This window comes from Manacus candei, unplaced genomic scaffold (assembly GCF_025592945.1).
Source record: "Manacus candei isolate 608988 ecotype Guabito, Panama unplaced genomic scaffold, ASM2559294v1 h1tg000008l, whole genome shotgun sequence".
NCBI lineage: Eukaryota > Metazoa > Chordata > Aves > Passeriformes > Pipridae > Manacus > Manacus candei.
The window spans coordinates 9,973,259-10,000,000 of NW_026138056.1; the positions used below are offsets into that span (position 1 = coordinate 9,973,259).

The window sequence follows — 26,742 nt, forward strand, 5'->3', positions numbered from 1 at the left end:
TGGGTAGAGCCCTTCCCAAATCTTCATTCGCGAAGCCCAGCCATGATGGTAATGAAGACAAGCTCAGTCTTTCTCTTCTTTTGGGTTGGTGGATTTCTTGAGTCGGCGGGCTATGAGTCGGTGGTTGTGATCTCCCCGTCCGAATTACCTCTTATCCTGTCACAGCGGATTTCAACACAGGCCTCGAGTTGGCTTTGTTAGTTTCATCCTTATCTCGAGTTCTGCCAAACGTTCTTGTGCCCTGTAAATTCTGCATTCTTTGTGTTCACTATCAGCAGTACATTGTTAACCTCCCCCTAGATCTGAGACCATTGAAGCATGTCAAGCCCTTAAGTTCAAGAAGGCAATTCTGCCGACAAGTAGTTTATGTTTCTAAAGCCTGGACATCAAGGGGAGACCTTATCGATCTCTACGACCATCTGAGAGCAGGTTGCGGCAGGGGGCAGGGGGAGGGGGTGGGACAGAGAGAGAATCGTCAAGGTAATAAGGGAACGGGAGGAGGAAATGGCCTTAAGTTGCGCCAGGGGAGGTTTATGTTGGAAATTAGGAACAATTGCTTCACTGAAAGCGTGGTCAGGCACTGGAACAGGCTGCCCAGGGAAGTGGTGGAGTCACCATCCCTGAAGCGCTCAACAAGCGTGTGGACGTGGCGCCTGGGGCACGGTTTAGTAGCGGGCTTGGCAGGGCTGGGTTAACGGCCGGACTGGATGGCCTCGGAGGTCTTTTCCAACCGAAACCACCCCGTGCTTCCACGGCTTCCCCTCCCCCGAACTCGGCCTCACTCCCCGCTCCTGCCCCTTCCCGCGGAAGGAGGGGGTTACGGCGTCATCGGCGCGCGCCGCGGAGCGCCAGCCCCGCCCGGCCGGGAACATGTCGCCGCCGCTGTTCAGCCTGCCCGAGGCGCGGCTCCGCTTCACGGTGAGGCTCCCCCGCCTCCTAGCCTTCCCCCCCATCCACCCCTCCATCCCTCCTCCAGGCCTGCCGCTCACAGCGGGACCGGGCGGGCGGGAAGCTGCGGTGTAGGGCTGTGCCTGGGCGCCTCTGGGCCCGCGGGCCCGGCCGGGGCTCCCGCCGAGGAGCGGCCCGGGCGCTCCTTCAAGGAGCTGGGATACAGCGGTGTGAGAGTGAGGATGGGGCCGCACACCGGCCCAGACAAGGCGGGGATCAGCCTTTAGAGTAACATAAATTAATGCAAAATACAGTTTTTACATTACTGTAAAAATTTACAGTATGCAAAATGTAAATTTTAAATTAATGTAAAATACATTACAGTGTGGTCCCCGCAGCAAAAACGTCCGAGCATGTTGCTTTTAGCTCCTTTGCGCCTCTGCTGAATGGTGCTTTTCCCTTGCCGGTGCAGGGGAGCTGGGTGTGTGCCCAGGCCTCTGGATCCCTTCGTTTGCGGCTCAGTTTGTAGAACAAGGGGATGGGCTTTGCACAGTAGTGGTCGAGGCACAGGCGCTCGATCCATTAGATCAATTTCGTAACAGGAAGTAATAATGTTTAGACCATCTTGTTAAGCAGGACTCAGGTGCTCTTCAACGTTTTCATAAATAACCTGAGCGCAGGACTGGAAGGGATACTAAGGAAGTTTGCAGATGATACACAATTGGGAGCTGTTGACTCCCTTGAGGACAGAGAGGCTCTCAGGCACAGGGTGCAGTTCTTGGGGCTGTCTGTGCAGGGCCAGGAGGGGGACTCGATGATCCTTGTGGGGCCCTTCCAACTCAGAATATTCTGTGATTCATGTCCCAAATCACCACAACCACCTGAAGCTGTATATGTGGGACGTGAGACTGTGGTAGATACAGCATTGGTCACAACAGTGTGTTCCTCTGTGTTTCCCTTAGAGGTACTATTTTCACCACATTGTTAGCCCAGGTTTGAGGTGTGATGCTCTACCAGCTCACATGCCTAATTTCCTGTGCGCTTGTTATTTGCCCTTCTTGTTACGAAGTTCCTGCTGTAAACTGACACATGGGGTGTGGTAGAAAGATTCCTTAGTATTTCTCTCCACTGTCAGAGGAAGGAGGACATCCTTTTGGTTTTGTGCCGGTTTTGTAGCTTTTCTTTCTTTGCATTTTGGTAGACATCCACCAGAGAGGCTCTGATTAACGACAACATCAAGCCGTTGTTGAGCGCATTTAACCAGGTTCCTGGGAGGTAAGTAAATGTCACTTGCTTTTTAAAAAGTGCCTATTCGGATAGCTTTTGGTAATCTTGTCCCTAATGATTGTTACTAACTAAGGTGGAATGTTTGCATTTCAGTGAAAATGAGAAGAAGTGCACTTTGGATCAAGCTTTTAGAGTTGTTGTGGAAGAAGAAATAGTAAGTACTTTAAACTGCTGCAGCCCATCTCTTGTTGAACCTCAAATTTCTATTTGCAGGCTAATATACTAATTTAATAGCAACTTAGTATAAGAAAACACTGTTTACTAAAACAAACATGAACTATGTAGTAGTTAGGTAATTAAGATTGAATATGAATGGTTTAAAGAGATTGGTGGAATTTACAGACACCACACTATAGTGAGAGCTGTTGGCTGAGCCTTTTCCAGCAGTTCTTTGTAATGCTTGTGAAAGTCTGCTATGTCTTAAAATTCTAATTCGTAAATATGCATTTTTCTACAACTGTACTTTAAGAGTGGGTGGAAAGGGTAGGTTTAGATCAGATATTAGGAAGAAATTCTGCACTGTGAGGGTGGTGAGGCACTGGCACAGGTTGCCCAGAGAAGCTGTGGATGCCCCATTCCTGGAAGTGTTCAAGGCCAGGTTGGATGGGGCTCTGAACAACCTGGTCTGGTGAAAGGTGTCCCTGCCCATGTCAGGGGGTTGAAACTAGATCATCTCTAAGATCTTTTCCAACCCAAACCATTCAGTGATTCTGTGATTTTTTACTAGCATGTAACAAAGCTGCCTTGTCAGCTTGTCAGAAAAGAAAGATGAAAGGAATCAAATAATATATGATCAAATTAAATACTTCAATGAAGTCTGAATGTTGGGTATTAATTTTCAGAGCTAAATGACTCTGCACATTAGGGTCTCTAGTGGCAGGAAGCATTCAGGAATGATTCCTCAGTAAAAACTTCATATAGTTAACTGACAGGTCAAATTTAATAGATAGTTGAAAGTTTGGGAAAGTTGAGCATCAGTATTTGTTTAAAATTTGCCTACTTGAAAACAAGAATTTTAGTTCTGTTAGATTAATTTAGGTCAGAATAGAGAAATTTAACACTCTTTTCTTCGTTTAGATAAACAAAGCCCCATGTGACAATCTCCTGGCAATTATATCTCTTGCTATTAATGGAGTCACAGAAGGTGAGCATCTTTCTTTTGAATTTGTTGGCGGATTTAGAGACCATTTAGGGGAATTCTAAAATCATGATTTCTCTAAGTCATCTAGAGTGGCTAGCTTTTGTAATATGTGGCCCTTATGCTAGTGGTTATTAAGTTTGTTTCACAAGATAAATTACGTATAATATAATCAAATTGAGGTGTATGTGTGACATTTGTGTTGGAATCTTTCTTCTTTTTTTTAATAGAGAAAGATGCATGGTTTTGGCTGCAGCATGATTAACATTTTCTGTCTTTGTCCACTCTAAAATGCTTAGATTTATCCCATCATAATTTCAGAGATGAGACCACTGAGGCAGTACATGACTGGGTTTTAGATATTTGAATCTGTTTCTGTAACTGTCTTTTGTGTCAGAAATCAGCGTGCTGATCTCTTCTGAAGTGTATTTTGCGCTCTTCACCTTGTTTATTTGTTCACATTACAGATAAAATACTGGTTTCTTTTAGTAGGTATAGCTGAACTACATGTATGTTTCATGAACTGTGGAATAACTTGACCTGTGATTACGAGGAATGCTGATACTGCCTACAAGCATGGATAGACAGACTTGGAGCACTACTTTAGCAGTGCTTTACTTGAGGAAAAGGCTCTCAGGCTTCATGGGTGGGTGCAGACTGACTAACTGTGGATTTAGAAGTCTGAAAGAGTTCACTTGCAGTCTGCAAACAGGTGCGACATTATTTCAGACTTTAGGTCTTTAGAACAGTTATTTTTTATTATTTGTTTTACATTAATGCAAAGCTCTTGTAAAGCTCATTTGAGTATGTCTGTATATAGAAATAGCTTTAATGAAAGTTCATGATTTAGCCCAAGCTTTTTGTTAGGGTTTATAGGAACCCAGGAGAACTTTTTTCTTACTTTTTTTTTTTTTGTTTAATTTAATGTCCCTCAAGTGCCATGCATCTTTATTTTTTTGCATTTCAGTTCAAATTTGTTGAATAAAATATTCCCTGTTCCTTGTAGGTATCTGCACTGCATCAACTCCTTTTGTGCTTTTGGGGGATGTTCTGGATTGCCTCCCTTTGGATCAGTGTGACAAAATTTTCACTTTTGTGGAGAAAAATGTTGCTACATGGAAATCAGTAGGTATTTTTCCAAAATGTTATATAGTTTTGCCAAACCTTCTGTCTGCCTGACCCGTTTTTACAAATGGATTTTAACTGTCTTTGCATCTGACAGGTTAAGTGTCAGTAACTCTATAGGCAACACCTGAAAATCATTTCGCTTTCTCAGAGTTTTCCTAAGCTGCATTTTCTAACCAGGACTACTTCCCATAGTCATTAATTTAGGCTGCTTTGTTTCAGATAACATCGTGGCCCTTCATATTCACAAACTGTTCTTTATCATTAATTCAAGTATCTACCATTTTCTTTCTTCTGCTGCCAAATTACTAGTACTGTGAATGAAGTAGTGATTCAGTACTAGTACTGAATCTTTTGTGTGTGTGTTTTGCTTATTTGTATAATTAATACATGGAATAATAAAGGCAATGAGTGTAAAAATTAATGTGTTCCAGGAAAAAAACTGGATGCTCTTCTTACAGTTCATTGTCACATATGGTTTTTCTGTATGAAGGCTGGATTTAAATGTGTTTTATGTGACTGCTTATTTTATGCTGCCTTTTTGTGAAACCTGCCTGTTATCTAAGGGAAGACTTGAATTTAGAGTTATCAGTAGGAATGACTCATATTTAGTCATAGCTTTTAATTGAATTAATATCTGCTCAAGAAGGTTCTAAATGTTCTAAAGGTTTTTAATGTTCTAAATACCTTTACTCTGTTTCAGAATACATTTTACTCTGCAGGGAAAAATTATTTGCTACGAATGTGCAATGGTGAGTTGTAGTTTTTCGGGGCATTGGGGAGGGAGAAGCAGAATTAGAGAACTTCCATTCTCAGCAAATGAAAGTGAATTTAATGATTCGATTTAAATTCAGATGTGTTCAATAAGTAATAAAGTTATAGCTTCCATCACTCCACAGATATTCATGAGTTTTGCTAATTAACATAAAAGTCATTCTGGCCTCAGGGAACTCTTTCCATCAGTGGAGGTCATTATAGAAGAACAGGTTTCATTTGAACTTATATTTTATTGGTGTTAAAGGTGTTAGGAGGATTGGTAGAATGTGTTTGGAAAAAATGTGTGATCTGAGAGAGTTACCAGCATTTAAATTTACAAATCTGAGCTTCCATTCATTAGCTCTGTGGGTCATGTAATTAGCAAGGCTTGAATTCTATTGCATGAGAAATGAAAAAAGGGATAACTACTAATATCCTTTACTTTTTACAATATTTAGACCTCCTTAGAAGATTATCTAAGTCACAAAACACGGTCTTCTGTGGAAGAATTCAGCTGTTCTTGGCTAGGTTATTTCCGCTTTCGGAAAAGTCAGGTGAGATTTTTTGTGTTACATCACACTTAACATCTAAACAAGACTAAATATGCTCAGTCTTTTAAGTTTGTGATGATTGCAGACCAAATCCAGTTGGAGAAGATCACTTTGCACTTGTGTCTTAGTTCTTGTCTCTGTCCTTGTTATTGTGACTTTCATTTGCTTTGATTTCAAACACAAGCTTTGAATGCTTGTGAGAAGCTTGGAATACTGAGAATTTAGTGTCAGCATCTCATAAACAATCAACTGAATTAACAGACTTGGGAATTTCAAAGCTTCTAAGACTGACCCTATGTTTTTCACAGGACTTAACCTGCAGAGTCAGTTTAACCTGGAAAATGTCACTGTTTTCAATACCAATGAACATGAGAGCACTCTGGGACAGAAGGTGAAAATTCCTATGTCATTTTTCACTCATTCTGCAGTAAACATGTAAGATTGTTTGCACAAAAATGTGCTACTCTGGTTAATGGTTGGGACTGTATGTTTGTCACTTGGTTGTCCCTCTTCCAGGCCGAGCTGTTGATCTGGGACATGGGCATGTTACCTGGTACATTAAACTGTGCACTTTGAGGGGAATAAGGTTGATTAGATTGTGAGCAAAAAGCAGTGTCACTTACTGTACAAAGTTTTCCCCACAGTGTGCGGAGGATAGAGCAGTCCCTTCAGCTTTTTCCAGGAGAAGTCAGGCTGTCGTTGCAAAGTTTAGTAAGGTATTAAGACAAGAATTTGTTGCACATTATATGGTAATAGTACTTAAGAGATCTTTTGAGTTACGAACTTAAGCTTTCTGATCTAAAGTGTAATAGTACATTTATAAAAAAGAACACTGTGAGAACTGTATCCAAATTGTGGTGGTATTTCATAAGTTTTAAATTATTTTTTCCTGTTAGCACGCTGAGGAGAGAGAAGAAGGAATGGACGTAGAAGAAGGTGAAATGGGAGATGATGAAGCACCAACAAGTTGGTGAGTTTACAGAAATTTTAAAAATTTAAACGAAGCTTTATAAAGTGAAAGTGAAAAGCTGTTTGGGAAATATCTTTAGATGTTGTGGTCAGAATTCTCCTTACCTCCTGCCCTCTCAAGATTATTTAATCATTTAAGAGACCTGGCAGTGGTTTAACTGTTTAAGTGGAGTTGCCTAGAGGAGAAAAAAATGTACAGATTTGAAAATGTTGCATACCCCGTCTGAGTACCACTCTGGTTTTGACAGTTTTCCAAATTCCCTTGACAACACTTGTGATAAGATGTATCCAGGGATTTTGAATACATGCTGTATATGCTTTTGGGAGAAAAGGCTGTACTCTTCTTCATCCCCCAGATAGTGAAAAACTCCTAGGATCCCTTTTTTGTACTATTTTTGCTTTTATGATGAGAAAGTACCAATAGACTGGATGGAAAACTCTTTTAAGGACAAATTTTAAGTTACAGATTTCTCTGTAAGGGTTCACTACAGACTCATTAATTCACTTCCGAATGAATGATATTTTCTGGGCTTGTGCATTCCTGAATGGACTTGAATTTAGTATATCACTTTCAATATGTTTTTGTTGTTTTTTTTCCCACAGTTCCATTCCAATAGATTATAACCTGTATAGAAAATTCTGGTCACTTCAGGATTATTTTAGGAATCCTGTGCAGTGCTATGAGAAGGTGTCATGGAAAACTTTCCTTAAGGTAATCTGAGTAGATGCTTTCAACCATTCAGCCTAAGTAAAAGTCATTGTTTATAGGGATGGCAGAGTGACTGTGTAAGCACAGAACAGTTCAAAGGCCTTTGGAAAATGCCACTGAAAAATGATAGTGCATGAGGAAGTGCATTTTGCTGTTTTCTAAAGTGAGCCTTTGACTGTAAACAGTGTATTAAGATGTACAATAAACCCCCTAATATAACTTGTGTAAGTCAATAACAAAAAGACTTCACATGTTGCAACAGTGCCACAAGTACCTTTTTTGTGATTTATCAGCTGCAAAAAGCAGAACTTGAGGGTTTGGGTTTTTTTTTTACTCTGAGCAGATAAATAGCCTATCTAGCTCTTACTTTTGAATAGTCATATTGATCCCAGTGGGATTCTGAATATTGGTTTCTAGTGAAGCAAATCTCTTTACAGAAGCAATGACTTGAATGTCCCCTTCAGCTAGCTGTTTCAGTTTTGCTTAGTATGAATATTGAGGATGATTTATTGCTAAGCTACTGTTCCTTCACAATTTGTCACTCAGTGTTTATTTAATAGCAAGAAGCCTAGGTTTTTTTAATCTTCATTCTCTGTGTTCTGGTAATAAGAGATGACATCTTTTCAGACATCCTAATATAAATCTAGTTAATGAGATCTACTACTAATGGGGTCAAAAAAAAAAAAAACAACCAAACCACACAAAAACACCACATGTGCAGTTCAAAAACTGAAGAAGACCAGTCTTAAGTCTTTCAGATGAAATTTTTTAATTAATGTAGCACTATCATCACATGAACCTTTTTTCTTCATGACATCTAAACAGTGCAGTCGTGCACTGTTCACAACCCAAAATGTTGTGTTTCTTAGCATATTTTAAATACTCATATGATTAGATATTCTGACATGATAACACTTTCACTGTCATTTGTGTTCAGAAAGGTCCTACATTTTGGTAGCAAATGTGTTGTTTCAATGGGCTGGTAGCAAGTTTACAAATCATTTTACTTGCTTGGCATTAAGACTAGAGTAGTTCTCTACAAAGGTTTTGTATGATTTTCATGTGGTAAATAACTCTGTTTCATAGTACTCAGAAGAAGTTTTGGCTGTGTTCAAAAGTTACAAGTTGGACGACACTCAGGCTTCCCGAAAAAAGTTGGAAGAACTAAAAACAGGAGGAGAACATGTATATTTTGCAAAGTTCCTAACTAGTGAAAAGGTATGTGATTACTCTTCTCAGAATCCCAGGCTAGTTGAGGTTGGAAGGAACCTGTGTCTAGTTCAGCCTCCCTGCTCAAAGCTCTCAGCTGGAGCAGTGGATCAGCACTGTGTCCAGTTGGGTTTTGAGTGACTCCACAGATAGAGACTCTGCAGTTTCTCTGAGTATCCTATTACACTGTTTGATCACTTTATTTAGATAGATATATTTTATTCTTTTTGGATTGCCTCTTTTAATTAATGATTCAGGGACTTCTATTTGTGTAATAAGAGTCTGCAGTAAAGCTGACATTTGTTTATTGCATTTCATTTGTAATGGTGTACTTATAAAAAGAGGTTAAAACAGAGTAAATACTTAAAGATATGTTTGTTGCCTTTAGAATTACATTTTCAAAACTTGTCTGATGTGCTAACTATATTTTCTGCTCCATAATGGTCCTGTTTAAAATTGCTTTCAAAAATATCTTGAGAGGGTTTTATTCCGTCACTGTAAATCCAAAATTACAGCGCTCTATTGAATTTAATCCTAAAATCGTTGTCTTCTTTTTGGAATACTATGTAACTTGAACTTTTAAGTGCGTGCATTAGTAGATGACAGAAAGGGAATCTCAGTGCAGCATGAGTTTTTCTGGACTAGAAGAGTGAGTAAATTCATCATAGGTCTTTGACCTATATATTGACAATTTTTAAATAATGTGTTATAGAAGATACAGAACCTAATTAACACCCAATAGTCAAAGGTCTTTTTCTTCAATTGTTCACTTTGTATGATCTATCATGCTGCAACATACAGGATAGAAACCAAGCAGTGTGTCACTGTGCAAGCATTGATGAGAGTGAATACTTCTGAGGTAGCCAAATCCACATGTTGTAGTGAGTAGTACATAGGAAAAGGGAATGAGCTGTCCTTCAGCTGCATGAAATATCTGAATATTTGTTTTTCCAAAATCTTGTTCACTTCCAAGTCAATGTTGTTAAATCCAGCGCTATAAAATTGTTAAACAAAAATCTAGGGATACTTTTACAGGAAGTTCCTCATGCTTTCAAAAAAATGATTTAATTAGAAATTTCGATGCCCTTTCCTAAAGTGTGCTAGATGACAATTTACCCATCTTAGTACCTAATGAAGGGCTGTCATGAAAGTGCAGGTGATGCTGAATAGACTTATCATGATCTTGTTGTAAAAATAGTCCCCGTGGAGTTTATCAAAAACATTTGGTGTATTTTTACGCTTACGCATGTTTAGTCTCATTAATGTGTAATTCTTTTGTTGTGGTTGTTTAGCTGATGGATTTACAGTTGAGTGACAGTAACTTCCGGCGTCATATCTTGTTGCAGTACCTAATACTGTTTCAGTATCTAAAGGGACAGGTCAAATTTAAAAGGTAATGTGAAAATATTTTGTGTTTTGGGGATGGGGAACTAGAAACTTGGAGATAAATCAAAATAGAGTTTGTGTACTTGTTCTGAGGTTCTTGTGAAACTTGGAGCCTTGGATTGGTAAATACAGGGAGGAGACTGTCTTTGGCAGCAGCAAGTTGTTAGACCAGTGCAAATTATCTGTGTGTGGCATCACTTTGAATTTATATTGACTCTGTAATGTGACATTGGTTGCTGATTTGTTTTTTCCTAGTGTGCTACACAATTCTAAATTAGCAAGAAATAACAATGGTGATTGTTGCTTTTATATATTCATACATACGTACATATATATATATATATATATAAGCATATATATGTTGCATTTATTTATATATAACAGGACAGAACCAAACCCTATATTTTCCTAATCTCAGTGTTATGCTGAAGAAAATTCTACGTCTCTTCATTTCCTGTGCCCTTGGCCATATGTGTGTATAATGATTGACATTATTAACAAAGCAGCTTTCTTTCACCTGCAGTATGCTGCTTTTTATAAATAGCTTCTAAAGAACTTTGTAAACTAGGTTAGGATCATCATCCTAATTCTATAGATTATTTACCAAGGCAGTCCAATGCCAGAGAAGGAATGGAATTCAGGTCTTCTGAATTGCAGTTCAGTCCTGTTAAGGTGACAGTCATTTCAATCACAGTTTATTAAAATGTTCATTAAAAGCAGTGATCAAGGATGGTATGAGATACAAATGGTGTGTATATATATATGTATGTAACATTTGGTGATATTTTTTTTTGAGGTAAGGCTTTTCGTTGTCCCCATTTGCTGTGCTTTGGGTCCAACATCAAGGTGTGGTCTAGAATCACACAAATGGACTTCCTATTGGATGAATCTAAACCTTGACAGTAAATTCCCCAAGCAGAACTAATTAATTCCATAAATTCCATAATAAATGGACTAGACCAGAGCAAATTCAAAGCATTTTTTTTCAGATCCCCTCAGAAGGTATGTAGTGTAAATAATGTGTCCTCAACACTATTTTGATGTGTAGTAAACTCTTAAAATTAAAAAAAAAAGAACAAAACCCAGGTGATTTAATGACACTTTTTGGTGTGTTGTTTTGTTTTTCAATTCTAGTTCAAACTATGTTCTAACAGATGAACAGTCTCTTTGGATAGAAGATACTACAAAAGCAGTTTACCAGGTTGGTACAGTGTCTACTTATATAAAACTGGCATGGAAGAATATTTAGCATGTAATATTGTATCAGCCACCTTTGAAGCAGTAACCACCATTTTCTTTGGGCTTTTTTTCCTACACATTCTGCTACGGATATAATGCAAGAGGTTCACTTTTCTTTCTCCTATTCATAGCTTCTTTCAGAAAATCCTCCAGATGGGGAAAGGTTCTCAAAAATGGTAGAGGTAAGTACTTTAATACCTGTCTGAACAAAGTCTCTTTAGCATATAAAAAAAGCAGTTTCAGCTTGAACTAGCTTTTGGAACACAGGTGTTATATCTGCGAGAACTTCTGCCTCATCTCAGTAAAAAAAGGTCTCATCGTTTTATTTTGTAGTTGTATTTTTCCCATGCTTTCTTTAATGCTCTTTTCTTCCTTTTCCTGGAGAGAAATGGAAATATGCATATATATGCATGTGTACATACAGGAGAGATTGGTTATTAAAAATTAAGAAATCCTTGCAGACAGGAGTGCAGTGCCCAAATACATGGAAATAAGATAAAAGCGAAATTTAAAAAAAAAAGTTGTCTTCTTGCTTTCCTTTCTTTCTTTACTTTGACTGCATCTATTTTCTTGTTTAGACTAGGAGAAATAAAGCCTTTCCTGCAGTTATTGAAGAGAGGAGATATACCATTTTTGAATAAATTAAACCAGGTGTCAAAGATTATACTGATGACCTTCAAAAAAGTGACTGAAATACACAACCTATAACCAAAGTATTCCCCTTGATTTTAGTAGCTCAGTTAAAAACTTTGGAGTCAACTCCAAAACTGATTATGACTCTAATAATGTGCAATACTTTCTATGTTTCTCCAGCATATATTAAATACTGAAGAAAACTGGAACTCATGGAAAAATGAGGGCTGCCCAAGCTTTGTTAAAGAAAGGTAACTGTATTGCAAAGTAGAAGCTTTTTGCTGCTTGTTTGAAATGGTGGTTCCCTTCAAAATATGGTACCCATGGTTCATAGGAGTGCTAACCATTTGCAAAACTTTGAGATTTGTGTAGTTGCCTGTCCCTTCAGTGTGTGCAGAAGGCTCTTAGATTTCTGCCAAAAGTCTTAAGGCTTCCACTGTGTCAGGGAAGAAGTGGTTATGGATGTGTGGGCTCTCAGGAGTGCATTCCTCACTGTCTCATGGCAACACTTTGTTGTACTGAGGAGACTGGAGCAGGTTACGTCCCCTCCTGCTTTTGGCAGACCCCAGGCTGAAGAATTTAGTGCCTGACTTTCCCATATACCATTTTGGATTGCCTCTAATGAAACCTTTGGCGTTATGGCTGTGGCAGGGCAGCATACCTGGAGTTTGTGCAACAGTTCTCTTATGCCATTTATGTATTAAGTTTGCCAGTTGGTGGTGATCACTTACCTGAAAGGTAGTGACAAGTGGCTTCACCACTGAGAGGTTTCCTGTGTAGTTCATTGGTAACTAGTGGCAAAACTCCAGATGTCTGCTAGACTGTCTTGAGAGGGGTGATCAAACATCCATCTTCCATCCTTCTTCATTGTACACACAGACTGTAGCCTCTTTGTGGTAAGGAGCATCTGGGTCGTTATCTTTTGAAGATTTCCTGTTATTGGAGAGATCAGGTGCAGCCACCTCTTCATGACTTAAGCTGTTTGAAGAAAAAGGGAGGGAGACTGTGAGAAGAGAGAAATTACTGTTGGAGGGGGCTTGTGAGGAAGTACAACTATGAAATTTGACTTTTGTAAATATTCTCCTGTAGATCTTGTCCAGAGTTTCAGCTTGGGTAGGTCTTGCCCTAACCTCAGTGGTCTGGGATCTCCATTCTCTGATCCCATGAAATCAAGTGCAGCTGGGGAAAGAGACTTTGCAGTCATAGAGCAGATGATCCCAGGAGCAGAGTAGATCATACTTATATGTGCTGCTGGCACAAATGTGATTTCCTTCTTTTTCTGTACTGGGACTCTGATAGACCTTTGCATTTGTGAGTGAACTAATTTTGGTGTGTGGCAGATTCCTTTCCTTATCCTTACTTTGCCTTCTGTCTCCTCTTCCCTCCTGCCTCCTTCCACTGGAGACTCACAGTCCTTCTGATTACTTTTATTATGATTTAACTTAGCACCATCTGAAGGTGAAATGGATTTATTTTGCTCTCGGAATATTTGTGGTTTGATACTAAAGAGCATCCTTTTTTGTTTAGACCTCCTGATTCTAAACCAACAAGACCTGTGAGAAAGAGGCCAGCTCCAGAGGACTTCTTAGGAAAAGGATCAAACAAAAAAATCCTTATGGGGAAGTACGTTGGATTTTTTTTTTTCTTTACAGGGTTTCTGTGTTTGGGTTGGTTAGTTGGTTTTGGGTATTTTATGGGGTTTTTTTTCCACTCTTCATTTTTTTCTATGCAGTAATTTTTAAACTTCCTTACTTTGGAACCGCCGGGAAAGAACAGCTGAGGGGTATATCATTCTTTTAAAACTTGCAATAGGCTTCCTTTCCTTATAGCTGTCTCTTGTAGATCCCTTTTAAACAGTGTGTAAGTGTGGAATGATAGAATGATGAATGTGGAGTTTAATGTGTGTTTGTGCTTCCCTTGTCAGCGAGGAACTGACCCGCCTTTGGAATTTATGTCCCGATAACATGGAAGCTTGTAAATCTGAGAGTCGGTAGGTAAAAAAATGGGTGTGTCATTGTCTAAACCTGACTTTAAGCACTTTAATTAGAGAATTACAATTACAAAATTGGGAAAAGGAAAGTATACAAGGTGACCTTAGGAGGTGTGTCATTTCACTGTGTCTTGAGAGAAGTTGGTTGTATGAATCTTTGTCTTGAAATCCCCTTACAATTTTCTTCGCTGCCTCTAGTGTTTATGCTGTCAGTAGTTTTCATTGCTTAGTAAAGTAAAATCTAAGCTAAAAACCAGATGAAAACTCCCATTTTGTAGAGCACGACTGTATAATTAATTACCTTATATAATGAAGGAAGATTGCCAAGTCTGGCTCTAATGAAGTTAGCATGCTATTTGGCTATGATTTTCAAGTAGGCCTGTGCTTTGAACAATGCTAGATAAGAGGAAATTGGCTGGCAGGCATTGTTCCAGTGCATACCGGATCTACTCGTGCTGCAGAGGTAGAAGAACACAATTATTGGTTGTCCCTTCTGCTTGCACAATTGTAGGAAATACTTAAAATGTACTCTGCTACATAATTTTGTTACAGATAGCAAAATCCCTTTCTGTGCTCACATAATACCTAGTAAGAAAATTTGGAAAAGGAATGGGACAGTTCCCAAAGAGAGCTCTTCTAGTAGTGGCTGTAAAGTCTGATTGCCTGCGGAGAGCTGCTAACTGTGCAGATGTCCTGAGTGGAGGAATTGCTTTTCCAGAGGTTTAGAGCTTTGCAGAGGAAGTGCTCTCCTTTCTTGTGAACTGGGTTGTACAGGAAGGCCTCTGACAGGATACTTGTCTGTACTAGGCCAAGGGCTGAAGGTGAAGTTGTGTTTGAGTCCAAATCTTTTGATTCCCCATGCATGATTGTATTGTGCTACAATGTCTTTCCCTAAAAATAAAAAAAAATTAAAAAACCTAAACAAATGGAGGTAAACCAAAAATGCATGCCATGGTAAACAGGAAAGAGAAAATCCCATGGGGTCTGGATTCAGTGCCAAGTTTTATTACAGACTTCATGACTGCACGTGGTCAAGTGAATGTAGCTTTTTGCTTTGGTTCCTCATGTCTCCCTTCAAATGGGGTAATACTTCCTTTCCTGTCTTTTCAGATGGTTGTTTTGGGGATAACATAGCAGGACTCAAATCAGATGGGTTTTCAAGGTGCTGGCTTTAGTTCCAGTGATAGTGCTACACTTAAGTCATGCATGGGGCACTGCTGCCCTGGGCAAAACACGTTTTTCAAAACCAAATTGAATTTATAGACCAGTGTGCTTTACCCCCTGCTCCAACTAATTACTAGATTCCCTTGCAGAAGCAGATGTATCTCTGTCAGCCTTAGGCAGCAGAAATACAGATCAGTATGAGCTTGCTTTGCACCTCTGAGAATTTCGGCTCACAGTAACCTACAGCTCTTATGTGTCTCTGGCCTTTAGCCTTCACAGCAGCAAACTGTCCTGATCGTTGGAAGTATCATTTCTATTCTTTTTTTTAGGTCAGGGCTCCTTTTGTGCTGGTTTAAATACCTGTCAGAAGAAACCACAAGCTGTTCCAAGAGCAGATGGAACTGAAAGGGGGTTGGGGGGGATCGCCATGTTTTACTGATCCTGTCAAATCTCACAAAACTAACAACCATTTTAGACTCCTGAGCACTTGTGAGCTTTGTGAATGCTGTTGACAGATGTTGATGTCACCTTTTGGTATGGCAGAAGGTTTAAATGTATAATAACAGGCAGTGCTAGTGACTGCTGTTACACTGCAGTGGTTATTCAGTAAATAAATTTTATAGAAACATATCAAACAGAGTCTTTGCTAATTTGCGGTTGTTAAATTTGAATGGGTTGGTTTGAGGATTTTTTTTTTTCTTCAGTGGATAAGCTTGAGATGTGTATGAAGGAACTGAAAACCAGCTATTTTATAGTAGATTGTGAAGCGTATTAAAGCTTCTTATTTAATTTTTTAGGGAATATATGCCAACGTTGGAGGAATTTTTTGAAGAAGCTATTGAACAAGCAGACCCTGAAAACATGGTTGAAAATAAGTATAAGTATGTTGATCTTCATGTTTCACTTGATTTTGATCTCTCATGTTTAGATTGTTAAAGAAAACAGACTGTTGTCGGCAATACTAATATCTGTGCAGGACTCCAGTAATGCACAAAAAATTTTTACATTTGGACAGAATTATATTAATTTCTAAATGTCTCAGATCTTTTTTTTTGTGCTTTTTTTAGATGCCAACCAAACTTGTGCTTTATTGTAGGGCTGTGAACAATTCTAACTATGGCTGGAGAGCACTGAGACTTCTGGCACGCAGAAGTCCCCACTTTTTCCAGCCAACAAACCAACAATTCAAGAGTTTACCTGAATATCTAGAAAACATGGTAATCAAATTAGCCAAGGAGCTGCCCGTAAGTAATATTATCCTATAATAATAAATTCTGAATTCATTTGACTTCCTGATTGTTCCTCTGCAGTCCATTTGGTACATGCGAACATAGAGGGGGAAAAAAAAAACAAACAGGAAAAAATTTTGTACACTAAAGTAAAAATTAGAAATAAAATTAGTGTAATCTGTGAAGATCCCAGTAACACTAAACTGAAAAACATTGAGTAACCAAGTAAGTGCTGAGCCCTGCCTTGTATTCTGTGAAAAAAAAAACAGCTGTGGCAATCCCGTTGGTAGGCAGGAATGTGTTTGTGCCCAGCTACTTGGGTTCTGTGTTGCAGTGCAAACCACGTTTATGGAAGGTCTAAGCCAGCGTTATGGCTCATGAATATACTGGGATGGCAGGAAAAGGGGCAGTGTGGGCAGCTGAAAGTACTGTGCTAAGTGTTACCAGAGCTTTACAGCAAGGTTTGCCAGAGCTCTTCTGTCAGCTCCCTGACTTTTAAAATATGTAAAATAAAAATAGGCCTTGTGAAGCTGTAAATTTAAAGCATTAACCCTTTCCATGTTCAATAGTATGAATTTGAGTCCAGGGAGGGGCCTTTCAGATCATTTTATACACAGTGATATACACAGACCAGCAGTGGGGAAGGAGGTGTTTTCTAAACCTTTGAGTTAGCACAAAACCCAGCAATTTCTTGCAGATATGAACTGCTGCCTCTGTATTGAGACCTTCCTTGTCTGTAATGGGAAAGTACTGAGGTGTAAAGGTTCTACTGTAGTATATAGGTTTCTTGTTTGTCCAGCCATCAGAGTTAACTGTATGCTAATAGCAGGTTTAGAAAAAATGCAGGGAGGGGAAATGTGTTGTAATTTGTTTAATGCATTAAGATGACAGTGTATGCAATATTCCTGATGGTGTTACTGTCATGTACCAAATGTTATGGCAAGAAGCACATAAGGCCTAAGGCTGAAATGTAGAAAAAGGGGAAACTGTTTTACTGATGAGTAGCTAAATCAGAGACTGAAAAGTTTCTTGTTTGCATATTTGTTTGCCACCTTCCAGAGGTTTGAAAGTATCAAAACTTTGGGGAATTCTCAAGTGAGGAATAAAATTAGTGAAGAATAGTTTTTTTAAAAAAACATGTTCATCAGTAGTGGCCTCAAAGTTTGTTGCTTGGGTTTTTTTAAGCAAGTAAGTAATAAAGCTCACTATGTAATGCTTAGTTTTGTTATCCTGTGAAGTCAGTGAATACTTTTATTAGGTTTTTTAGTTAGAAATATCTTTTATTAGAGCATTTGTTACTGGTGTTTTGGATGCAGGAGACTGTGGGGTAATTTTTAATTCTCATGTGGGATCATGTCAGGTTTTCCATTCTAACACACATCTCAGAGACAACCAGAGAGCTGTAAAATTTCTGTAATCCAAAATTCATCCAGTGATGTTTAGTTCTTTCATTGTAGCCTCCTTCTGAAGAAATAAAAACAGGCGAAGATGAAGATGAAGAAGATAATGATGCTTTATTGAAGGAAAACAATGAAAGTAAGAGCATGCAAATGCAAATGCATGTTTCCAGTCTTTTCAGTTTTTCTCTTGATGTATATTGTAGAAGCTGTGTTTAAACATAGTTTCTACTGAGGGCCCCATCAGTCCTGTGTACCCCAGTGCTTCTGACTTGAACCAGCATTCGTACCAAAAAGTGCAGCCTTTTCAGGACACGGGGCACCAGTAGCAACCTCCCAGGCTCGTGGCCTGCAGTGCTGAAAGCATCCAACTTGTTGCATTAGCAGTTTGATTAGGAGCCTCTTTCACCTCTTCTGCTATGTGGTGTGTGTTTACATTGTCAATAGGTGTTTACAGCTGAAATGCCAGTATTGCTGTGTAAAAGCCTACCTGAGCACTCCTTTCCTCTCTTTCCTGTTCTCTCTGCCCTCTAATTGCCAGGCTAACTGCTTCCCTATAGTCCCTGTTGGGGTGGGTAGTTATGGGACTTTCAAAAATGGATATATTCCAACTCTGAGTTCTTTACTTCCTCTTCATTTAAAATATCTCAAAGGCAAAAGCTTCTCTGTGAGAAGAGCAATCTTCCTAACAGATATCATCCCTTGCTCATTCCCCTTCACGAACCATTCCGTTTGTCTCTTGCCTGTAACCTTGGTATGTCTTGCTCCCAGGTGTCCTTCTCCATCTCCTTTGTCTGTAAATCTGCCCTTTTCCATCCTCATTCATGCCTTCATCTCACAACACCTTCTCCCTTGTGTGTTGTAATTCCACGTGCCAGCTCCTGGATCCAGTGTGGGCAGGTGGGATATGCAGGTCGTGGAAACCAAACACTGGGTACCTCTGGCAGTTTTGTTGAAGGCTTTTTTCTGTTAGTGGAAAACCTTTGGGCCTCTGTGAATCTCTGTTCTGTTGCCCTTTTCCATCCAGCACTTGACCTTTTCCACAGTCTCCTTGCCAATAGTAGAGAAGTTCTCTTTAGCTTAATGCTAATTAACACAGCCTTGGTGGTGTCACTGTGTGGGATTTACATCTTTCTTTCAATATTATCTTAAAGCAAAGATGGCAGAGCTGTGGTCTGCTGTACACCACTGTGCTTAGACTTAAGAGAAGTCATCTGAGGGCTTTTGTTGTTTTGTTGTCTGGGATCTTCCATCTTTTCCCCTTGATGTAGTGACTTGAGTTCAGATAAATGAGTGTGACTGATAAGTACTGGACAGAATTGAAACTTCTGCTCCATGCCAGCTGGCTCTTAAGGTGGCACAAGGGTGAGATATTTAATAAAAATTAAGAATATTATTAATTTCTATATGTAAGTAATTCAGTCTTTGGGGTTTTTTGTTTAAAACTGTGAAATAAACACAGGTGGTAAGCCACAGATTGCAGACCATGATAAGCTATGAATGTGCAAACCCACCTGTGTAATCACTGCAGCACTTGGCTTTTCAGCAGAGCATAGTATTCCATGATTTTTATCTCAATGCCAGAATGACAGAAAATTCCTTAAAGTACTAACTACACACTAAAGTTACTGTTACAGTCCTGCTGCCAATAGGAACATGAGAAAAAAGGGAAGGAAATGGAGTTTTTTACCTAGGTTAACTTTGACTAAAGTGACTAAAATGTTCCAGAAGACAAATAGCAAAGATTGCTCTGTATTTTAACGTTATAGTTGACTTGTGTTGAGTACTGTAGTCTGCCTGTAAAAATTCGTGTTTTCGTTTGGAGGAAGTAGTTCTGATGTAGGAATTCTCTCTTAATATAACAGGAGATAACACAAAAAGCGAGATTTTCTTTATCACAGGCAATAAGGGACATTTGTCTTGAAACCCAGGTAATAATACATCTGTGAAAACCTGCTCTCGGAGCTCGAATATGTTTTAACAACCACAGGAAAGGCCTGAGTCAGTCTGTCAGTAAATAAACAGAAAATTTATACTGGGGCAGATCAGGGTAGATTAATTTGCAGTGTCTGGACATGTTCCATATGTCTGACTGATTCCTTCTCTTTTCCCCCCAGGTCCAGAGGTACAACGGGACAAAGCCATGACGGGCGAACAGATTGAGTTATTTGCGAATAGGCTTGGGGAGCAGTGGAAGGCCTTGGCCCCCTACTTGGAAATGAAGGATTCTGATATCCGGCAGATTGAGTTGGACAGCGAGGATGTGAAGATGAGAGCTAAGCAGCTGCTGGTGGCCTGGCAGGATCAGGAGGGTGCACATGCAACTCCTGATAACCTGATCACGGCGCTGACCAAAGCTGGGCTAAGTGACCTTGCCGAAAGCCTGACCAACGATACCGAAGGCAACAGCTAACTCACTTCAGCTGCCAACTTGCTCTTTGACTTGGGGGGCTGGGGGTGTCATTAATTGTGACTGTTCTGGTGGTTGTCATTGATAATTGTTACTATTGTTGCTAGGTAACAGATTTTTGATAGGTATTTTTTGTTCAGGAAATGATAAAGCTTTTTAATAATACTGTAGGATTGTCCGGATTTTCTGAGAAAAGGATTAGTCATCCCAATCCAGAACTGGGAAGCTTTGTCTTCGGTGGTGGAAACATAAAAGGGAGGATGGAGAAGCAGCTTTCAGTGCAGGCTGCGGGAGGGTTTGGCACCAGCAGAGCTCAAGTCGCTCCCGTTGGACAGAGCAGCCTCTCCCAAGTGCTGCTGCCTTTGCGTGGTTTCTCAAAGCAGGGTGGGACTGTATGTCAGGGACTTCTGAGTCACCCTTTGGGTGATGGGGAACTGCAGACTATCAAAACATACCTGTTAAAGGTAAAATAAGAGGGTAGTGATGGAACTCCAAGTCACGGCATTGACTTCCAGTGAAGTGCTGTTGTTCCACTTGCCTGCTGAAGAACTGGTTCTGTCTGAACTTTAATTAGGTGATCAAGGGGTCCCATGCTTATTTTTATTAGTGATTATTTTTAGCCTCTCCATGTGTTTGGCTATGTAGGAACTCCCCTGAGTCATGGGGAACATGGTAACTTTTTGTCCCAGGTTACTGTGAAGTGACAGTTTCATTTTAAGGACATGGCTGTCTGTAGATGGGTACAAGCCGTTTTCCCTCAACGAGTGGGAGATTTTTGTAGTATCAAGTGGCAGCTGGCTACAACTTGTTCTGTGGGTATTTCTTGTAGTGTTTCTGCCATTCACCGACATCTCTCTGATTTATGAGTGTTTGGCAAACTACATACCACTGAACTCCTCTCTGTATTGTTTCAGCTATTAAATCACAGCTGTGAATTTCTAGGGTGGTGAGATGCCACCTCAGAAGCGAGTTCCTGTCTGCAGTGCCATTGATGAGAGCTTTGTGCCTGCTGCCCCACTTCGGATTTAAATGTGTTAGGAATGTGAATGCTGGGTCCTGGGGTGAAGGTTAGTAGGGGCCAAGATACAGGAGTTATTGGAAATAATGGCCCGTCTTGCCTCCCGCTGCAGGTACAGTTTGGTAGAATCTACAACATGTAACAGTTTCACTTGGTTAATTTTAAGGCAGAGAAGAACCACCTGTGAAGGCCACAGCTGATGCCACTGTCCCCAGGGAAGGATAAAAGAGGGGCCCCCTCCTAGCAAGTGAGGCACAGGCAAACTCAGCCCTATAACAACAAAAGTGAAGGTATTTCATATGAATATGGACCAGCTGTCCCAGAAGAGACTGGGACACATCAACACTGGGTGAGTGTGGTGATGGCCTTGATAGTGCTTTTCTTGATTGTGTTGGCTGTTTCTTTTACTGCAGTCACACTGACTCACAGTTAGTTACTAAAGAAGTTCTTGTAAGTAAGCAAAGTCCAGTTTTGCAGCCACCACACTGGACTCAGCTACTGAGTAAAAAGTAACAGGACAGGAGAAGCAGCCCTACAGCTTAAAAAAAAGTGGCTTTATTCCTTGACTGCTTTGAGACATTCATCAGTGGTGGCCCAAGAAGTGAAAACAAACACATACTGTCTACACTACCAGGACAGGAACTGTTTTTAATGGAGACACATTGCTGATCACAATTTATTTTGAAATCATGAGATGCCAGCAACAGAACAGACTGAATCAGCAGGTCAGGCTGGACAAATACTTGATTGTAGCCACAGCTGTTGGCTACGGGCAGCAGCACTGAGTTACACAACAAGGCAACGGTTCCTCTTCTACCTTCCTAACAAAACTGCCAGGTAAGGCAAAGGATGGACAGCTACTGAATTGTGGTATAAACCATGCAAGAGTAACAAATGTGAGAGTAGGTGTGTAATAAATACTTGATGACATTAGAGAAGGAGGAGAGGCTCATTTAAAAAAAAATTATCTTCTGCAAGACATTAAAGCTATTTTAAGTATTGTCACCACCACAATTGGCAGTCCAGTCCAGTAGTGACTAATTGGTACATGGATCAGTTTTAAAACAATATCCCTCTTCACATGAAAAGGTTTGAACAAATTATGTATCCACTTGCTAAAGCTCTGGGGTTAAAGAAGTGATCAGTAATCAACATTTATTTCACACCTAGGCAGAATGACTAAAACGGAAGACTACTGTTCAGCTTCATCTTCAACCACTTCAATTCTGCGAGGCCCGTAGAGTAGAACATAAGCTATATGCCAGTCTCCACCCCCAGATAACCTCAAAATATCTTCAGGTGTAACAATGCTGACTTTGTCATCATCAAATTTAATCCATTCATCTGCAAGAAAAACAAGAGGATTATCTGTACATAAAATCTAAGCTTGCTTAACAGCCTCTTCAATGGAAGGAGCTGTGAAGGGTGGTCAGTGCTGCAATTTGTTAATTTTTTTTACCTTGTTTCCTTTTAACCCAAGACACATAATGCCCAGAGGAACTTGATCTGCCTTGATGTGTTAGCACTGCCTGCAGGTCATAATAGCCGCAATTGTTAGAACCAATATCTGAGGGAAGAGGAGGGGGGAAAAAAGTTATGTCGAGTCCTAGTTGAACAGCTGCAGTATTTTGAGCAGCTTGCAGACCCAAGACACATTAACCATGCTGCAGCACTGTAGTTGAGTAAAACCCCATGTACAGGACAGTACAAAACCCCTGTGAACTAAAAGCAGCAGCTCTCAGCCAGGAGAGTCTCTCAGGAAACCCAGGATGTTGTGTGTTCTCATGAAATAAACATGTATCCAGAAACATGACTGATGTAATGCAAAGGGTGAATATTTTGGGCCTTCAATCTCCAAGCCCCCCAAAACTGAGGCAGCACCAGCACAACCACAACACTTCTACAAGTCCAGTTTAAGTTTTTGTTTTGATTTCAGCTTTCTACCACCCACTGACAAGGCAGAGAGCAAAACAACTGCACATTACATGCAAATGTCTTTTGATGTGCATGTCTTCTATTATCAGCAGCCTGTCAGATGGATGGCAATTATGCCTTTGACTATCTCAACGTTCTGGCTCACCCAATCGTTCCATTCTTTAAATTTCTGTCAGTTTCTGAAGAATAATTTTCAAAGGCATTAAAAGGAGCCAGGGTTCCCAAAATACTCCTACACACTTAAATGCAAGTGAACAGAAAGTTACTTTAAAGTAGATTTGCTACCCTGTACTCACCATCAGGAAAAGAAAATGGTTCATATTTAACTTCTTTCTGTGCACCATCACTTTTACTAGACTAAAAAACAGAATATGCTGAATTAATGTGGAATGCTTTAATAAAAGCTTTAGCACAATTGTATCAAATTCCAACTCTCCATTGATTTAAACATGTTTCTAAGTCTAAACATTTTTTGTTAAACTTGAAATGAGTGCCATTACTGTACTTTTTAGGTGGACATTAAAAAGCCTTATCTAAGCAAGACCAGTTTTAAAGCAAATATATAACCATTTTAGCATGTATTGCCTACACTGTTCAGCCACCAGATTTATGGGTTTGTTTATGAAACAATTCTGCAGCTGAAGATTGATTCCTTGTTAGGGGCCTGCTGGCAGCAGAAGTGCCAATACAAAAATACCAGAGACAGACTCTACGTGCCAATACATTTTGTTTGAAAAACCACTTTTTCCTTGCTCCCATCTGTGCAAGAGGAGATGCAAGCCTTACCCAAATGTTTAAATGAATTTGCCAGGAGTTAAGCCGGGAAAAGACTAGCAAACTTTAAAAAAATGGTTAAAGCACTACACTTTTAGCTCATTCACTTTTTTTTTCATTCAAGACAGAGAGGTCAGTTTTAGAACATGTACATAGGATAGGACATGAAACCATTTACCAGGTTTTCAGAGTACTAATTTTAAGCTCAATGGTACGTATATTCTAAATTTTATCAGTCAGACACGTAGCAGTCCCTTGTACAACCCTTTCCAGCTGGTGTGCAGGGGACAGCTTCCTACACGGCACTTCAAAAGTGACCAGCCAGCAAGCAGTAAAATTTGAAGAGAATAATTTTTTGTAATTCACAGAAAAACTTTAGGCATAGCCCTGGTAAGCAGAAGCACTACATTTTAATACATTAAATAAATGCTGTCTGTCCACAGCATTTAACATTTCTCATCAAGCAATTATACCAAAGCAGATCTTGTATTTTCATGAAGATGCATGATGAAGAGATCTAAAGCTCAATACAAACATAACACATAAGAAAATAATATCTTTAAAGATGTCAAGTTTTCTCTAGTCCTTATTAGTACCCCAATTTCAGATGTATGATTTAATTACAATGTCAGGAGACTTACATTCTTTGGCTGTTGATTTACTTTTTTGTCTTCTAGATCTTTGAATTTTGATCGATAAGAAACCATTTTTTCCTGAAGGTCTGGCGTACACAGCTCATACACATCCAACATAAGAGGAAATTTAACATCCTAGGAAGTAAAGAGCATAAAGACTTATTAGCATAATTTGGTACTCCACATTAAAGCATTCTCCCATGGGAAGACCACAATAAGTCAAATTAAATGCAACTCTCTTCACATTTATGGCAACCTGCTCTACAGTACTTGCCTAAAGGGCTACAGTGCCACCACAGCAGAATGTCTAATTCAGTATAAACAAACCACCATAAATTACTACATTCAGTATACATTAATACTTAATAAATCAGATTCTTTACTGTTAACTGTCCTACTTCTACACTACAGAAATACTTATGGAGGGTAAAGAAAAAAAAAGGCATGTAGAATGACTGTACACTTGCAAAAAGTGTCAGTATTTTCTATCCAAACAATCCTCTAAAATTCAATCTTTATTTCCTTTCCTCCTCTTGTAAGAAAGGAGCATCTATCATGATGCTCCCTGGGCAGCCTACGAGGTCTCTCAGCCAAGGCCAACAGAAAACAAAACTGGAACATTTGCCTGTTTGCAGCTGGTTCCTGTATTTGTCCATCAGAAAGCCAAACAATTAAAGTAACTAAGACAGGAAGTGTTTGACAGCATAAACATTTTTCATCAACTTACTCTCAACAACTGAAAGCATGGCCCTCTCCTTAATTAAATATTCTCCTCTGAACCACTGGTGAAAAGACACCAAAAGACATCCTAACAGCACTGGGGCAAATTCACTCCTGCATCTCACCTCCTCCCTCAGTCTGACAGTGTAGTTTGCCACACACCATCACAACTGGGACAAAGCTACTTTGTTAATATTTTTAAATGCAATTTAAAAGCAAACAATTTAGTAAATACTCTTAAAGTACTAGTCACCTGCTTACAATAAAAAAACTCACAGAAAAGTACAAAGAAGATTTAAACTTCAGTACATAAAAAACTTACCTTAAGAACTTTGGCATTCACAGATTCTTTTTCTTTGTAAAAAAATCTGACCATCTGAATAGTCAGGTACGCTGGCAAGCGACTAATTTTGGACTACAAAAAAACAAATTAGAAAAAGCTATTACTTTTGGTATTCACAGATCTTAAGCACTACAGCCTATTATGGGAACATATTTGTACACAAACCCATAGGAATACAACAAGGTCTCCTGTTCTGAAGCTCTGTATAGAACTGTACTCAAAGAAATAATTTTCAACTGGTCTTAAGTTTCTTGGTAGTGGATATTCAGATGCTTTATAAACATAAATCACATGTTGTTGCAGCAATGACTTTGTGTTTTGGGACAGCAAATTGACAAAATTTAAAGGAATTACAGAGAGAAACAGAAGTACCACTCACAGATTTGATATAGAGTGCATTTCTCTGCAGCGTTGGAGAGAGTTTGGTGATTTCCTCCTGAAGACGCTGTTTAAAGAAAAACAAGTAATACATGTTCATCATAAAACACAGCTTAAAGAAAAGCACAACAGGGGTAAACAAACCATGAACTAAATCTTGTTCTGCCAGTCTCTTGTGTTGCTATCAGCCATTATGAAACACAGGATTTTGAAATTCCTTGGCCGAAAGACCATGTCCATTCATTCCTTCAGCTCCAGGCTCATTCCTGAGCCCTGACAACACTAAGTTTCTCTCTGCAGAAAATTTTACTCTACAGGAATAGAACAATAGGATTTGGTTATGAACTGTATCTGGATTTGGTTACAAATGTTTTAGTCAAGTACAAACCAAACCACTGTCCTGACCTTATACAAGTACTCCTCTCCTTGCTACTTCAGACTCTCTATGTTTGGAGAGCCCATAGAATTTCAAAATATATATATACACAGACACATGTAAAGCACAGACTACTTTACTTTAAGAAGTTCTACTTAAAGTTTAAAGATGATGCTGTCTCATGGAAAACAACACCTCCTTCAAAATCAAATTTAAGTTCAATTGTTCCATCATCTGGTTTTTTTTATCTGAGCAACCAAAGTGCCACACTACTTTAAAGTTGACTTTTAGATTTTTTGGGAAGCAACTACTGCATACTTAAATCATGATACTGTTCAGTCTAGAGTGAAAGCCAGCTGAACAAAGAAGTAGCAAACTGTCCTGCACTTGGTTACCTGCATGGGGAAGACCATGTCAGGGTCAAGAAAATGCTGTGTTGAAGTCTACTTGACATTTAACATGCAATTCATTTCCCAGCCAGCT

At 39.4% G+C, this 26,742-nt stretch overlaps 2 protein-coding genes across 5 annotated transcripts in view; one reads left to right on the forward strand and one right to left on the reverse strand.

Annotated features, from left to right (window-relative positions):
• The first annotated feature begins 593 nt into the window (after positions 1–593).
• Positions 594–20,250, forward strand: THOC1 (THO complex subunit 1). Of its 4 annotated transcripts, XM_051775213.1 has the most exons (22): positions 595–918; positions 2,090–2,163; positions 2,269–2,329; positions 3,253–3,319; positions 4,320–4,438; positions 5,142–5,190; positions 5,653–5,748; positions 6,054–6,136; positions 6,390–6,461; positions 6,642–6,715; positions 7,318–7,426; positions 8,510–8,641; positions 9,925–10,025; positions 11,153–11,219; positions 11,389–11,439; positions 12,071–12,141; positions 13,418–13,513; positions 13,815–13,880; positions 15,842–15,925; positions 16,141–16,288; positions 17,731–17,809; positions 19,788–20,250. In XM_051775213.1, the coding sequence occupies exons 1-22, from the start codon at positions 871–873 to the stop codon at positions 20,081–20,083; spliced, it is 2,043 nt and encodes a 680-aa protein (XP_051631173.1). In that variant the 5' UTR covers positions 595–870; the 3' UTR covers positions 20,084–20,250. The 4 variants fall into 4 exon arrangements, with proteins under 4 accessions (XP_051631180.1, XP_051631173.1, XP_051631187.1 ...); XM_051775220.1 differs by lacking the exon at positions 11,389–11,439 and having other exon boundaries at positions 594–918; XM_051775227.1 differs by lacking the exon at positions 6,390–6,461 and having other exon boundaries at positions 597–918.
• Positions 20,251–21,631: 1,381 nt separating this feature from the next.
• The window catches only part of USP14 (ubiquitin specific peptidase 14), a 19,412-nt gene continuing 14,301 nt past the window's right edge, over positions 21,632–26,742 (reverse strand). Inside the window, exons 11-16 of the mRNA XM_051775357.1 lie at positions 25,885–25,950; positions 25,485–25,577; positions 24,449–24,577; positions 23,330–23,390; positions 22,558–22,665; positions 21,632–22,442 (exon numbers count right to left, since the gene is read on the reverse strand). Coding sequence (XP_051631317.1) covers positions 22,291–22,442; positions 22,558–22,665; positions 23,330–23,390; positions 24,449–24,577; positions 25,485–25,577; positions 25,885–25,950 — 609 coding nt within the window. The 3' untranslated portion in view covers positions 21,632–22,290. The remainder of the gene's footprint in view (positions 22,443–22,557; positions 22,666–23,329; positions 23,391–24,448; positions 24,578–25,484; positions 25,578–25,884; positions 25,951–26,742) is intronic.